The sequence below is a fragment of the Octopus bimaculoides genome, chromosome 7 (assembly GCF_046866305.1).
Source record: "Octopus bimaculoides isolate indiv1 chromosome 7, ASM4686630v1, whole genome shotgun sequence".
In the NCBI taxonomy this organism is placed as follows: domain Eukaryota; kingdom Metazoa; phylum Mollusca; class Cephalopoda; order Octopoda; family Octopodidae; genus Octopus; species Octopus bimaculoides.
Window position 1 is genome coordinate 29,257,999 of NC_142934.1, and position 15,687 is coordinate 29,273,685.

The window sequence follows — 15,687 nt, forward strand, 5'->3', positions numbered from 1 at the left end:
TGTCTGTATATGTAAGCTTGTGTGTGTGTGTGTCTGTATATGTAAGCTTGTGTGCGTGTGTATGTGAATGTATGTATATGACTGAATTTATATGTGAATGTCTAAGAGAAATGAGAAAGACAAGGTAAAACAGTAAGAGAGAGAGAGAAGCGTGTGGGAGAGACAAAGAGAAACTGGGGGATGGGAAACGAGTCAGACAGAGTGAGAGAAAGAAAGAGACAGATAAACAAAGAGAGAATCATGTGGGTGAGAGAGAGAGAGCAAGAGAAAGACAGAGTAGATTAAAAGAATGAGGAGAAGTGTCGTGCGCAAATAGTGAGTCACTGAAGGAAGTGAAAGAAACAGAAAAACCTAGTCGAACATTAATAAAAAAAAGTATAGGCGGAGGCAAGTGAGAAGGAGAGAGAGAAACGATCTAAAGGCGAGCGCTTGCTTCAGAATCAGAGAGATTTTTCGTTCAGGGTGAAAAAAAAAAGTAAAGAAAAGAAGGAAAACTACATCAACGTGCGTCGAAGCGACCACGACGTCGGACGTTAAGTCGGCGGTGGCTCTTTTTCGTCGGTTAAGTTAGTCTGTAAGGTAATCTAAAGGTTTTAGTTAGGGTTCAGGTGTAAAAAGAGAGAAAAAGTGAAGTATTTGAAGTTATTTCTTTTATACGTAATTTGTTTTGTTTTTGAGGGAAATTTTAGTTGTTTTTTCTCCTATTAACTTCGTACAAGGAAAAAGGGAAAACTTTACCATCATCATTCACCATGTCGGTACTTACCTTGGAAGCTAAACTGGAGAGACTGGACCCTAATACTCCTTGGGGATTTCGCATGCAAGGAGGCAAGGATTTTCATTCCGCTTTGATGATTCAAAAAGTAAGTAAAAGAAAAAATTGCAAAACAAAAGCTGCTTTTAAAGCAATCAAATTTTAAAATTTAAGTGATCAATAATGAAGTTGTGGAAGGCATGAACGTCATACAATCTCATTTCTACCTTACTTTCAGTCTAGGTTTAAGACCAGTGAAAAAAAATCAATTATTCATTTATTATATATTTGTTTATCTTGGCACAAAATTAAATGTTTGTGGAGGTTCCCCCTTTAGAGAAAGGTGCTAATATGGCCATTCGAGAACATTATTAATTACAGACTAGCGATGACAGGTGGAAGCTAAAGTTGACCCTTTACAAACTTAGTGATCATTGCTTCTTATATATATATATAAAACCTTATTTTTTAATATATATGTACGAGGGGAAAATAATGTCGTTCACGCCTTTCCCAAGGACATGAGTGATTTGAAGGGAAATGAAGTGAACAATTGTTTTTTGTGTAAATGTCTGAAATTGTTTTGAAAGTTATGGGGTTGTGTATTTGTACATGTATGTAATCGATTTATGTTGATATTTCCAATATAGATATACTTTTTTATTTACAGACATTCTTTTCCAAATCGGAGAAAATCTTTTTATAATAGTTTAAAACCTAAGGCTCACTTCTCAGAAGTTTGTGTATAAATGAAATCCTATTTCTTGTATATGTTAAATACTTTTTTCATTGTTAATAATTAATATGTACACTAAAAAGCACACACATACACACACACTCTCTCTCTCTCTCTCTCTCTCTCTCTCTCTATATATATATATATATATATATATATATATATATATATATATATATATATATAACGGTAAAGTTTTATTTATACATATTGACGTGTGTAGTCCCATTAATCAAAAACAAGCATTGGTTCTTTTATGCATTGACGTACATTTTACAGTCCATACACAGTATACCAATACAAGCACCCGGTCATACGCATATATAGTCATCTACACAGGCATACACATACACATATATACATGCACATACTCTCTCATACACACACATAAACACACTATACTTTCAGACATCCTATTCTTACATCTCATTACATATACACATTATAAAATGCTTCCGCGCCAACCCAATCGAACGTACACACGTACATTCAATCATAAAACAAACCCAGTTATATAACGCATAAACTAAACTTTGTCATGCAACCATGCATACCGCTAATCATACAATCAGTCTTACAGAATACAATTATACACTACTTGTTATTCAATCATACATACTGTTAAACGACGGATTTAATTACAACTCGTCATACAACCATACGTACATATAATCATACATGGTTCTAATTGTACAATCACATATATACAACCACCGTACTTCTCACTAAACGACAGACTTATAGTTTTATACTTGTAGTCATACAATCACACATGCTTCGTCATTTAACCACACAACTTTATTCAATCACACACTCACTTGAGTAAAGGAAATGCCTCCACGCCTAATCGAATGTGTGTGGGTATCCCTTTATGTTTGAGAGATACGCAATTTTAAAATTGCTGTATTGTAATGCAACTTTGGATGTTTGATTATAAACGTCAGCAGTGTGTGTGTGTGTGAATAATGTGAAGATAAACATACCATGAATACTTGTGTATGTTTGATATTTATGGGATGCGTGAATTTTGTTGATGGCTGTCATTTCGTTCGTGTCTGAAACACTCGTATCTGTTGCTGTCATTATTAACAGCATTAGGAAGTTATTTATACCCCCTCCCTCCCACTCCTGTTACTATATAACACAATCAGTCATTCATTAATCTAACAGCAAGTGTGTGGTTGGGTTGTATGTGGTATATGATAAAGTAGCTTATAAAATGTTGTATATGTTACTGTTTGTCTTACCTTGTCTTCCCCCTCACTCTCTTTCAGTCCCTACTTTCTTAATCGCATCCTTCAACACTACCCTGCTGCCTTTGACATTAAGGTGACATCACTTTGTACCGATGTCCCAACCGAGCGTATCAGTGCCTGACCGGTTTCAAAGCATAAACATTTCTTTTACAATTTATCGTGAATCCCAGAACTTTTCTTTCTTTAGAAAACTAAAATACTGATACATTTACTACCGTGTATTTTATTGACGATACCACTTTATCTTTTCCTTGCATATCTCTGGTGTTTGTAGAGGTTTTGAGTCGCACGTTAGCCCTGATCGAGCAGACCTGTAATTAAAGGTTCTACTCCCCAGTTATTCAGTCTGTTTTCTTCTGGCTTCGTGTTATATGGGACTAACAATATTTAATATTCAGTATACACCTCTGGACTTGTTTATTATATAGGGCTACATTAGCCAATTGTAACCCTTTTGGTAAAGTTTAGGTGCAATAAATTAGCTATACTTCTACAATACTCAAAATATTTTAACAATTTTTTAATAGTTCCTAATAATATTTAATCATAAAAATATATTAGGTTTTGTTTTTAAACACAGAATGGCTATGAGGGGCCATCTGAATAAAATAGAAATCAGAAGGGTCCAGAGGTAAAGAATGGTTGAGATCCCCTGCTCTAGCGGTATCTATAATATAGGGTCACATCAAGGCGGTAGGTGTGGTTTGAGAGAGATTTTGGCTGTTTTTACAACAGGTTAAGGTGAACTCAACGTGTTCATACTACTAGTGTTAACTGACACCGGAAACATGAAAACCTGAATCAATCCACAGCGGGATTTGAACTTATTTAATCAGATGTTTAACTATCTTGGCTAACTACACTTAATATATGCGAGTTATTTTATTTATCTTTGTAATTCATGATGTCGAATATAAAATAGGGTTTTTAACTTCCGAGATATAAAACCAATCAGTCTCAGTATTATTAAAGTGAACTAAACTTCTACAATATGGAGGCTGTGTGTGTAAGGTTAATAAGTCCTTCAGGTATTTCGGTGTATGAAGGACTATGCGGTAGGGTATTCTTTCGTTTTACGATCACAAAATGAAAGTGGAAAGTTATAAAACAATCACCATTAAAAAAAAAAATTATAGTAATTAAAAAGTTCAAACATTGTTTTACCAAAACCGCAAATCTCCTTATTTTCTAAAAAAAAAATAGTAGTAAAAAGTTTTGTTCTTTAAAAAAAAATGAGGTATGTGATTTAAAAGTTAGAAAAGCTGTCGTTGTAGGTGGGGTTATTTGGCAAAATCATAATCTCCGTTGTTGGAAACCTCAATCCGAAGAAATATTTGGGTGGGGTTAAGGGGTGCCTATTTCGGTACATTCACTTGGAGATTGCGAAAGAATACCGATAGTATTTTTATTTTAATTTCTAAGTAAACTTCATTCCAATATGCCAAACTTTTATTGTTTCTAATTCTTTTTTATCCCCCTCCTCTTATGCATACACCATTATAGCGCTTTTCAATTTTATCACTTATGTTTGAAGAAAAAAGTTTCGGCGGAGGTAAAGAATACGCACACCACCCGTTTTCGGCGTAACCCACCCTGGCAAGACTTCCTTTTGTATCCCCCCCCCCCAAAAAAAACGCCCCGTTTTTTATCTAATATATTTTTTTTTTTTACACAAATCCCCGTTTTCGGCTACGGAGAATACGAATCTGCAAAAGAATTGGCAAAAATCGGCATGTTGAAATTGCCCCCACACTAAATTCTTCATTTTTAACTTTTTTTCAGAATTTTTTTTCCCACAATATGCGGAAAAATACGGAGATTATGATTCTGAAAAAAATTTCAAAAATTTTTTTTTTTTTTTTTCACGTGTGGTAAGTAGCTTACTTACCAACCACATGGTTCTGGGTTCAGTCCCACTGCGTGGCACCTTGGGCAAGTGTTTTCTACTTATAGCCTCGGGCCGACCAAAGTCTTCAGTGGATTTGGTAGACGGAAACTGAAAGAAGCCTTTCGTATATATGTATATATATATGTGTGTCTGTGTTTGTCCCCCCCAACATCGCTTGACAACCGATGGTGGTGTGTTTACGTCCCCGTAACTGAGCGGTTCGGCAAAATAGACCGATAGAATAAGTACTAGGCATCCAAAGAATAAGTCCTGCAGTCGATTTGTTCGACTAAAGGCGGTGCCCCAGCATGGCCACAGTCAAATGACTAAAAGAGTAAAGAGTAAACCTTTTTTGTCAAAATATGCGGAAAAATAAGGATTCTGAAAAATAGTGATTCTGAAAAAATTTCCAAAAATTTTTCAGGTTAGGGTTTTAGGGCTAGGTTTACGGGAAAAAAGTGAAAAATGAAGAATGGTGGGGGGGGGGGGTGCAAAAAATTTCAAAATTCCGAAAACGTGGGGTTTTGGCAAAAAAAATTTTAAGAAAACAATAATTTGTGAGAAAATGTGGAGGGGGGGGTGCTTTCCCCAACCCTAAACGCCGAAAATTAGTGGTGTGCATATTCTTTACCTTCGCCAAAGTATCTACAAATCTTACTTTTGAATATTGAAAAGGTAATTATTTCCTTGTTACTATTGGTGCAAATGAGAGAAAGAAGTAGTTTTATTTCCACTTTTTCTGGTGTTGATTGACATCCATGCAGAAATGCAAAGGCAACCAACTTTTTATTTATCTATTTTTTAGGTTTTTTTTAATTTGAGAACCATTGCAGGGGTTTCGTTGTCTCATCAGTACTCTGTATCAATACACCTAACTGTCAGAAGTAACATATTTTGTGATAGTTACCCACAATAAACATGTCGTCAATTTGAGGCTTGAAAACTGAATCCACCAGAATGTCATCGTTTAATGAATCTCAGATACACTCACCTCCAGATTTTGTAGCATTAAGTAAAGACAGATGTGTATTCTATAATTCCATTAACGTCAAAGATACGTTATAGGAATATCTAATCAATTCAATTCTTGAATAGTGCTTTATTTTATTGACTCTAATAAGAATAAAAGTGCGATTTGAACTCAGAACGTAAAAATGCTGTAACTTAAGTCATGCAGTCATTGCATCTGACACTCTAATGATTCTGTCAATCCACCGCCATGTTAGACAGGATGTTTGCTTGTCGTAAATAATTTAACCGGTTAGGAACCAACACCTACTTCCCTTCATTTTAGATGATCTGTGGTGACTTGAAATACATTCCAATTATCAGACATGTATATCACCAGTTGATGTAAGAACCAACAGCAGCAGTTCAGTATCTTAAAGACGTCACCATTCTTTTGCACCAGGTTCTTTGATTCTTTCCCGAACCCATTCTTAAACTCCATTCCCTCGAAGTTTATAAAAACTGCTTTACTCTTTTACTTGTTTAAGTCATTTGACTGCAGCCATGCTGGAGCACCACCTTTAGTCGAGCAAATCGACCCCAGGACTTATTCCTTTGTAAGCCTAGTACTTATTCTATCGAATACTTTTGCCGAACCGCTAGGTTATGGGGACATAAACATACCAGCATCGGTTGTCAAGTGATGGTGGAAGGACAAACACAGGCACACAAACATACACACACACACACACACACACACACACACACACACACACACACACACATATATACATATATACAACGGACTTCCTTCAGTTTCTGTCTACCAAATCCATTCACAAGGCATTGGTCAGCCCAAGGCTATAGTAGAAGACACTTGCCCAAGGTGCCACGATGTGAGAATGAACCCGGATCCATGTGGTTGGTAAGCAAGCTACTTACCACACAGCCACTCCTGCGCCCATAGTAGTTAAAATAATTTTTTTTTAAATGGTGAATCAAAAGAAGTTATTTAGTACAGTCACTTGGTGCATGATAAAAATAACACAGTTGGAGTAAATGGGAAATAAGGGCAGAACAAAACAGAGTTAAGATGCAGTTTAAGGGTTTAAAAAATGAAAGCAAATTAACTTGAAGTGATGACATTGACATCCCATAATTCCATAAAGGGAACTGGTGAAATCCTTTAATTTCATTAATAAAACTCCCTCATTATGCAGCGTCCTCTGGCACTTGTATAGTATCTTCTTGTGATATCTTAAGTAGTTCAGAAAAAAGCAGATGAAGTACGTCATTCCAACAAACACCAGAGAGAAGGCAATTCAATGGCTTTCATGTCAATGAATGACAATCAACACAGCTACATGTGAGCAATACAAAAATCCTGCTCGGCTACTAAACTGTACAGAAAGAACCAAAGGGAGGAGTAGTGTTGTTCTTGTCAATTCATGTTCCATGCTTTGGTTGTGTCAAAAATTGTTTACATGAAATTACTGTATATCATTCATCACTTCCAGTTAATTTTTTTAACCCCTAAACTATATGCCAGCCCGAAATGAAAATTAATTGATCTTAATCAGTTGTTCATCAATGAATCTCATCAGTATAAAGTGCTTCGATTACTTTACTTAAGATCAATTTTATTGTTGTTGCACCTTTTTCCCTATTTTTCTACTCTTGCCGTGATTACCTAAATTCTTATCAACTGTATCCCCCACTATAAAGACTCCCTTAAAACACACCCTGCCGTCATAAAATGACGAAGGATCCATATAGTTTGAATCACCCATAAAAGACGAGCTGATCATAGCTGGAATGTTCTTTGTTTGCACACTAAGAGTTGACCTGGAGCTAAACAACAGCATTCAAGCACTTATAAAATCATTTCTTTTGACCTTACCACCTCAACTAATTATAATTAACAATTAGGATATGGAAAATTTATTTGTTGATTATTAAAAAATGTCCTATCTCTTTTTTATTATTGCTTTCTTCAAAACGTTTATGTCTGGAAATAAGGGTTTATTCAAATGCATATCAGCAGTTTTGGATGTATGTTTAACTTATAGCTTACTAGCTTAAAAGCTAGCTCCTGTGGAGGGCTCTCCATTGGGCCTTGGGCCCAACAATGACATTTCATGCATTGAGTACATATTAAATTTTATTAAACTTGACCAATATTTTTCAAGCAATGGACAATTTTCATCAAAACAATGCTACAATTTGTCGACTTGGAACTTATTGCAAAGCTGCATGATAAACAACATTTTTTGTCTTCCCATTCGGGGATCAGTACATTTTTTTTTTTTTCTGTCTAACCTCTTTCTCTCTCTTTCTCTCTCTCTCTCTCTCTCTCTCTCTCTCTCTCTCTCTTCCTCTCTCTCTTTCTCTCTCTCTCTCTCTCTCTCTCTCTCTCTCTCTCTCTCTCTCTCTCTGTTGATTGTTTTCAACCATCGCCACCACGACTGTCATACACACACCATTCAGACATCTGATGCCACCACCAGCAATACCTTTGACTTCGCCAACTTCCCCTCCACCACCACTGTCTTTCACATCTCTCACTATCACCGGCATCCCTGACCACCTCGGCTACCAACACCACCACCACTCTCATCACCGTTACCTCCGCCTCTATCACAACTGCAGCTCATACTATTACTATCACCCCATTACCATCACAACCGTCAATCTACTTCTACCCTCACCCCCAGCAGGAGGAATATTAGAAGTGTCATTGACTAGTGAGAGAAGGGGTCAAAGTGTGACACACTGACACACAGTCGTTTTAGGTATTTATTATTATTATAGGTGTGTCTGTGCGTGCGCACGTGCGTTTGTATACTGAGGTCTTTCAACAGCTTTTTGATCAGAACTGAAAGTTTAAAGAGCAAATAGACTTACTAATTAAGTATCCCTTGCATTCTGGTTAATAATCAACTAAATAAAAATGAATCTTGAATAATCAGAATTTCTTGAATCCCCATTTTTATCTGCTGTTTAACCCCTAGTCTTCACTTCTTCTTTTCTTGCTGATGAAATAGAAGCAAGAATTTGGAAACCAGTAATATTTTGTTGATAGCCCGATATCTATAATGAATTTGATATAATCTAATTCAGCCACATTTAAGAAAGTTTATTGAATATACCTTAAAATGTACTTAAATTTGTAGTGAAAAATGAAATTATAACTATTGAAGAAATAAGTGTAAATTAAACTATTAATGGATGTGTGGGTTTGTCTGTCTGTCATATTTGTGGTTAGAGTTTTGCACTCATGATCGCAAGATAGTGGTTTCAATTCCCAGACCTGCGGTGCGTTGTGTTATTGAGCAACATTTCATTTCACATTACCTCAGTCCACTCAGTTGTAAAGGGGTAACCCTGCAACAGACAGGCGTTCTGTTCAGGGGAAAAGTTGGCATGCACTCCTAGAAAGCATTCGAGAGCTGTGAGGATGTGCATTGTGACCAGTGGTGCATAACATCTGCTACAATGATATAGTATTATATTATCAACAAGAGTGCATAGTGTCATGTTTACGATAAATATACTTAAATCAGTCTAGCTTTCTCAAATGTCTATTATGATTATATATTGTGGTTCACTAATGTCATCCAAACAGCACATTGAATTGTAGTCACTGTGACTATGTGCGAAGAGGCAAAACGCACGCAATGCCACATTAACATAACACTATCACAGTCAGAATGGATATACTGTGTGCTGATGGTAACCGGTTATGTTTACATAATAGGATATAAATCAAGCAAGTATCAAGAATACTGCAACTATATAATACTACTAAAACTACGAAAGCGAAATCATGTTATTAACTCTTCATGGTTTCCCTTTGCGATTCTGCCGTACCTCCCTGGTTGATATTGTACCGCACATTAAGTTATTGTGAGGGTTAGCATGGTTAATGTTGGTAGTATGGGAGGAGTTAGGGATTGAATATAAGCAGGAGTTGAAGTTGGAGAAATTGATGCTGATCAGTTACAAACATTACTACAGACCAGCACATGATCAAGTGGTGGCTCTACAGATGGAACTTTGTGATGACAGCCCATTTATAATATTATCATGATTAAGAGATGGGCTTTAAGGAATATTTATCCAGGCTGTGTTTCTGACAGCATCAATCAATGAGGTCATTTGCATCTGTGGAATTTTTTACATTGTTCGTGTAATGAACCATTTGTCCAATCCCATAAAAAAGTATTTACTGTTACTCTTGCCTGCCAAATAATTTCTCATATAGCATTGACTTGCATCCACCAGATGGTTGTAAAGATTATTTAGCAAATACCAAAATTCTCCATTGATTATTTGCACAGTTCTTTCTGGTGCACCATTAGATTTTGGGCTATAGGTAGGACACCTGCAATAAATCGGTTTAACCAAACCTTTAATTGAAAGATATTAATGACATTGTAGAAGGAGTGGCTATGCTTGGAGCAGAGGTGATTTTGTTGTTAAGAAGTTTACTTCCCGACTGGATTGACAATTGAGTGGATTTGGTTGATGGAAACTGAAAGAAGCCCATTGTGTATATGTATATATGTATGTGTGTATACACACATGCCCACGAGTGTGTTAGTGTCTCCTTGTCATGAGATCGCATGATTGTTGTAAATGAGTGTCACTGTAACACAAGCAGTGTCCACTGCTTCCAATTGTCTGTGAAAACATGTCTGGTCATGGGGCAATATTACCTTGCTTAGAAGCAGGTGAGTGTTGGCGACAGGAAGAGAATCCAGACGTAGAAAACCCGCCTCGACAGATTCCATCCGACCCACGTGAGCATGGAAAAGTTGCCATTAAAATTATTATGATGATAATGGAAATTCCGGTTCTGTGTCCTTTACATTTCTTCAGCTGCTACCTGAACATAAAAAGGATACTCCATCTAAGTGACTAAGTCAATAATAACTGACTCGTTCCTAGCTTTTTGTACATATCTCCAGTCTTTAAGTAATTATTCCAAGTGTGAGTCAGAACAATAGGACATTTGAGTCTGATTTTAGCATATATGTCCCTAGATATGACAAATTCTTAGAGATAAGTTGCCTATTTTTTGTTTAAGATAAAATCAGATCAGCTGGCTGTCTGGTTAAAAGAGTTAGTCGCCAGTCTTTCCCAGATATGCAATTCTTTAAACAAACATCAAAGGTGCATGTGTTAAAAAAAATTTGAACATCATCAACCGCGTGAGCACCAGTCTATTTAAAGAATACAGCAGTAGATGGAGCTGAACCAAATATCGGTATTCTGAGAGTGTCAAAGTGGCCATTTTGCCTTACTAGGCATGACTCATTTAGAAATTATAGTGTGATAATATGAAGGTCCATTTGGCAATCTACTTCGAGGCTCGCTTGGCGATATGAAAATCCTTTCAACTAATATAAAGAATAACTTTCAGTGGCTGATGATCAGTTTCCAGTGTGAAAGATTTCCTTAATAGAATATGTATCAATTTATAGGCGGCGAGCTGGCAGAAACGTTAGCATGCCGGGCGAAATGCTTCGCGGTATTTCGTCTGCCGTTACATTCTGAGTTCAAATTCTGCCGAGGTCGACTTTGCCTTTCATCCTTTCGGGGTTGATAAATTAAGTACCAGTTACGCACTGGGGTTGATATAATCAACTTAATCCCTTTGTCTGTCCTTGTTTAGCCCCTTGTGGGCAATAAAGAAATAAGAATATGTATCAATCTTTCAATATACAATATCATCACATATACTTCATATTCAATATTGCCACAAACATAAACCACGGGCTTTCCATTGCAAGATGATATTCATGCTACCATATTGAGAAGCATTGAAAGTAAGAAATGTTTTGCACATGTTAGAAAATATTGTCAGAACAGAGTATTCAGTAAATTTTTTAGTGGTCCTGAAGGCCTGTTCTTGGCATGTTTCCTTTTCTTTTTTGTTGCAATAAGAGGTTTTTTGCAAATTTTCATATAAGCCAGCAATAATAGTTTTTCAACCTGAGATATTTTTCAGTTTCTTCTTTAAAAGATTTTAAGATGTGTTGATCCCATCTTTTGAAATATTCAGTTCTTTTGACTTTTATGAAATATGCACAATTATTGCATTTGTTTGTGTTAATCCTTTCAGTTTATCAATGAAGGCATTTTCTCGACTTTTTGGATTTTATTCTTGGATTGTTGTTAAACTTCTCAGCTTGGTGGATAATTATGCCAATAAGTCTGGTACTTATTTTATCAGTTTTTTTTACTGAGCCGCTAAGTGATGGAGATGTAAACAAACCAACTCCAGTTGTCAAGCAATGGCAGCGGGCAAAACACACACACATATACGACGGGCTTCTTCATAGTTTCCTTCCACCAAATTCACGCATAAGGCGTTGGTCAGCCCAGGGCTATAATAGAAGACACTTTCCCCAACGTGCCGTGCAGTGGAGCTGAACATGAAACCACTTGGGTGCAAAGCGAGCTCCTCTTGATTAAATAAAGATCTTAGATTATATGTATTACAGAGTCCCTATCTAAACCAATCTGTGAGTATGTCAAATGAAGAAGAAAAAGGACTTTCCTCTTTGTACTTAGTGAATATTGTTGCAAGATGAGGAGTTGATTCTTGTCATTGAAAAGTACATTGTAATCGGCGAAGATTCTACATTTAACTTCTTTTTACCTGCATCCAAATAATTGGTAATGTTGCCCCATTTTTATAGTCACAGTTATATTTGTGTGTATGTACTGGAACTGGGAGCACTGACCAAATAAATGTATTTAACTTTATTTTGTGCTAAATTTTTGCGATGTGTATCTGTAGTAAATAATGGGAACAGTATCATGGCGTCGGGTGTTTGTTCACCAATCATTCCAAAATTAAAAGGACTATTAATTACAACAAAGCTGTCATATTTGTCTCCAAAATTGGACAAAACTATTGCAGTGCCAACTCCTTCTGCATGTCACTAGCTTTGGTGATTAATAACTTTATTAGCAACAAAGTTATATTATGGGTAGTGCATAGTGTGTCAGTATCTGATTATGTTTGAACTGGATTTCCGATTTACAGTTAACCAGATGTTATAATTTCTTACACAACATGCAGCCTCTTCGTCAATCTTCAAAGCTCTTATGTTAACATTAACATTATGGATGGACTTGTTAAGAGAATACTAACAGTAGTTTTGATTTGCAGAAATGTCCAAATTTACCGCAATGGCAGTATTTCTTCCCATATGCAGAACAGGACCTACAAGGATCTGATGATCCACAATCCGCTGCATTTTTTTAAATCTTGGCTTTGCTCTGTTACTTGTTTGCTAAATTTCCGTTTATGAGAGTCCTTGCTAGTAAGGTAGCATTAAATTCTGCTATATAAGAAGTTGGCTGTATTACAGAACAAATGCTTGCTCTGATAGTACCATTATAACACGGTTATAATTAGGTCCAAGATGGATTTGAGAATTTTTGTTTTATTCTGAACACAAATGAATCGATTGATAAAAACCCACTTTTAGTATGCTCTGTTTCAGGGTCATCTTCGATTGCTGAAAATCTATATAAAGAAGCTTCCACGTTGAACCTTAGTAAATGTTTCTTACTTCACCAGTTCAGGCTTAGTGTCATCTGTAAGCAGCTTTTGGTTAAATTCCAGCTTAGTGTTCAATAGATGCCATCTTAGTGTTGCTGGGTGATTATTATAGTGATAAGTTCTTGTTGCCAACTACTATATTTACCATAATTATAAATTCACAACTAAAAGTAACTTCAAAACTTCAGACGTCTGTTATAACTGTATACTGCAATTCACTAATGTTCTCCAAGTGAGATACCATAAAAACTGTTCCTAACATTGTACTAGTAGTCACCTTAAATAGTCCTGATCAGGTAGTGGCATGCAACACCATAAAGACATTAGCATAACAATGATGTATCACAGACTGGGTAGGTAGTCAGTGTGCAGTTGTTAACGGGATATATTTACAAATTAATAATAGAATAGACAACAAAGCAAACATCTAGAAAACTAAAACAAAACAGTTATTTTTTAATACAAAATCTAAATCTTGATTCACCACTTCTGAATTTAACCGGAGCCTTCTTCTTATGTCTCAAGTTTGGATTAAGCATTTGTTTTTAGTTTTCTCTTTATGATAATACATCTTATAATCAATAATCTATAAGTTTTGACCATTAGGCTCTGAATGATTGAAGACATGCTTTCAGAGACAACAATATATTGGAAATATTAGCATTTTCCACTGAACAAGCTAGCTACCTTTTCATTTTTAAATTGTCTTGGTGGTTTGTTCTTTTATTTTTTTAATTTGTTGCGTAAAATTGGATATTTATCTATTGCATTTCATTCAGACTGACATGGTTAATAATGAAGTGTATAGAAAGAATGCTTAAAAATAGCTACTTGTATTATGTTCATTTTCTGTCTTCGTCTTTGTTTTTGTTTCTCATTGTGTTTAACGTTTTTGTGATGTCCTGTACCCATATATGCATGTATGTATACATATAGATGTAGGTATGTACATATATGTATGGGTATATGCAGTATGTGAGAGAGAATAGTGATGTCGTAGGTGAGAAATGTGTCCACTTGGATGATGGCTCACTTGCACTAAACGAGACTGCAAAGAGAGAGGCCTGGAGACGCCACTATGAAAGGCTGCTTAATAAAGAGAATGAATGGGAGGAAGAGAGTCTGCCGCATGTCGACCCAACAGAGAGACCAGCTATCCTAATTGACAGTACCTTAGTAGATAAAGCGATCAAGAGTATGAAGACAGGGAAAGCCCCCGGCCCATCAGGAATCACTGCAGAGATGCTCAAAATATCTGGCAGTATCGGCTATAGCCTAGTCACCCGTATAGTTAACCAGGTGATACACAAAGGAGTCATACCCAATGACTGGTGTAGTAGCACCATAGTCAAATGCTACAAAGGTAAAGGTGACACTTAAGATACAAATAATTACAGAGGTATCAAGTTGTTGGACCAGGTAATGAAGGTCACGGAGAGGGTCATAGCCCAACAAATTAGGGAGAGAGTCAGTTTAGATGAGATGCAGTTTGGGTTCGTTCCAGGAAAAAGCACCACTGATGCTATATTTTTGGTAAGACAGCTGCAGGAGAAATACCTAGCCAAAGATAAACCTCTGTACCTGGCTTTCGTTGACATAGAGAAAGCCTTTGACAGGGTCACCCGCTCCCTTATCTGGTGGTCAATGAGGAAACTAGGGATAGATGAATGGTTAGTGAGAGCTGTGCAAGCCATGTACAAGGACGCTATCAGTAAGGTGAGGGTTGGCAACGAGTACAGTGAAGAATTCCAGGTAGAGATAGGGGTCCACCAAGGTTCAGTCCTCAGCCCCCTCCTATTTATCATAGAGTCCAGGCAATAACACAGGTATTCAGGACGGGATGCCCCTGGGAGCTCCTCTATGCTGATGACCTTGCCCTAATTGCTGAGTCACTATCAGAACTAGAGAAGTTTCAAGTGTGGAAGCAAGGACTAGAATCGAAGGGCCTTAGAGTCAACCTAGCTACAACCAAAGTCCTAATAAGTAGGAAGGTAGACAAAACACAAACCCCTTCAGGTAGATGGCCCTGCTCGATCTGTAGAAAAGGCGCAGGTAGAAACTCCATAAGATGTACCCAGTGTAAGCTATGGACACATAAGAGGTGCAGCAATATGAAAGGAAGGCTAACTAGCAAGATAGAAATTGTATGTGGCAGATGCTCAGAAGCAATAAAAACTGAAAATGTGCAGAAAACAACCTGTGCCACATTCCAGGGAGAAAAACTAGAGGTAGTTGATAGCTTCCGCTCCCTAGGTGACCAAGTTTGTTGCGGGGGAGGGTGCACTGAAAGTGTAGCTGCTAGAATAAGAATAGCCTGGGCAAAGTTTAGAGAGCTCTTACCTCTGGTGGTGACAAAGGGCCTCTCACTCAGAGTAAAAGGCAGACTGTATGATGCATGTGTACGCATGGCAGTGAAACATGGGTCGTGACTGCTGAGGACATGCGTAAGCTTGCAAGAAACAAAGCCAGTATGCACCGATGGATGTGTAATGTCAGTGTGCATACTCGACAGAGTGTAAGTACCTT

At 36.9% G+C, this 15,687-nt stretch overlaps 1 protein-coding gene across 4 annotated transcripts in view; it reads left to right on the top strand.

The window, feature by feature from the left end:
- The first annotated feature begins 364 nt into the window (after positions 1-364).
- LOC106868486 (PDZ and LIM domain protein 7) overlaps positions 365-15,687 on the top strand; it is a 156,215-nt gene continuing 140,892 nt past the window's right edge. For all 4 annotated transcript variants that reach the window (XM_089355080.1, XM_089355082.1, XM_089355081.1 and 1 more), the window contains exon 1: positions 365-863. In XM_089355080.1, coding sequence (XP_089211206.1) covers positions 753-863 — 111 coding nt within the window. In that variant the 5' untranslated portion in view covers positions 365-752. The remainder of the gene's footprint in view (positions 864-15,687) is intronic.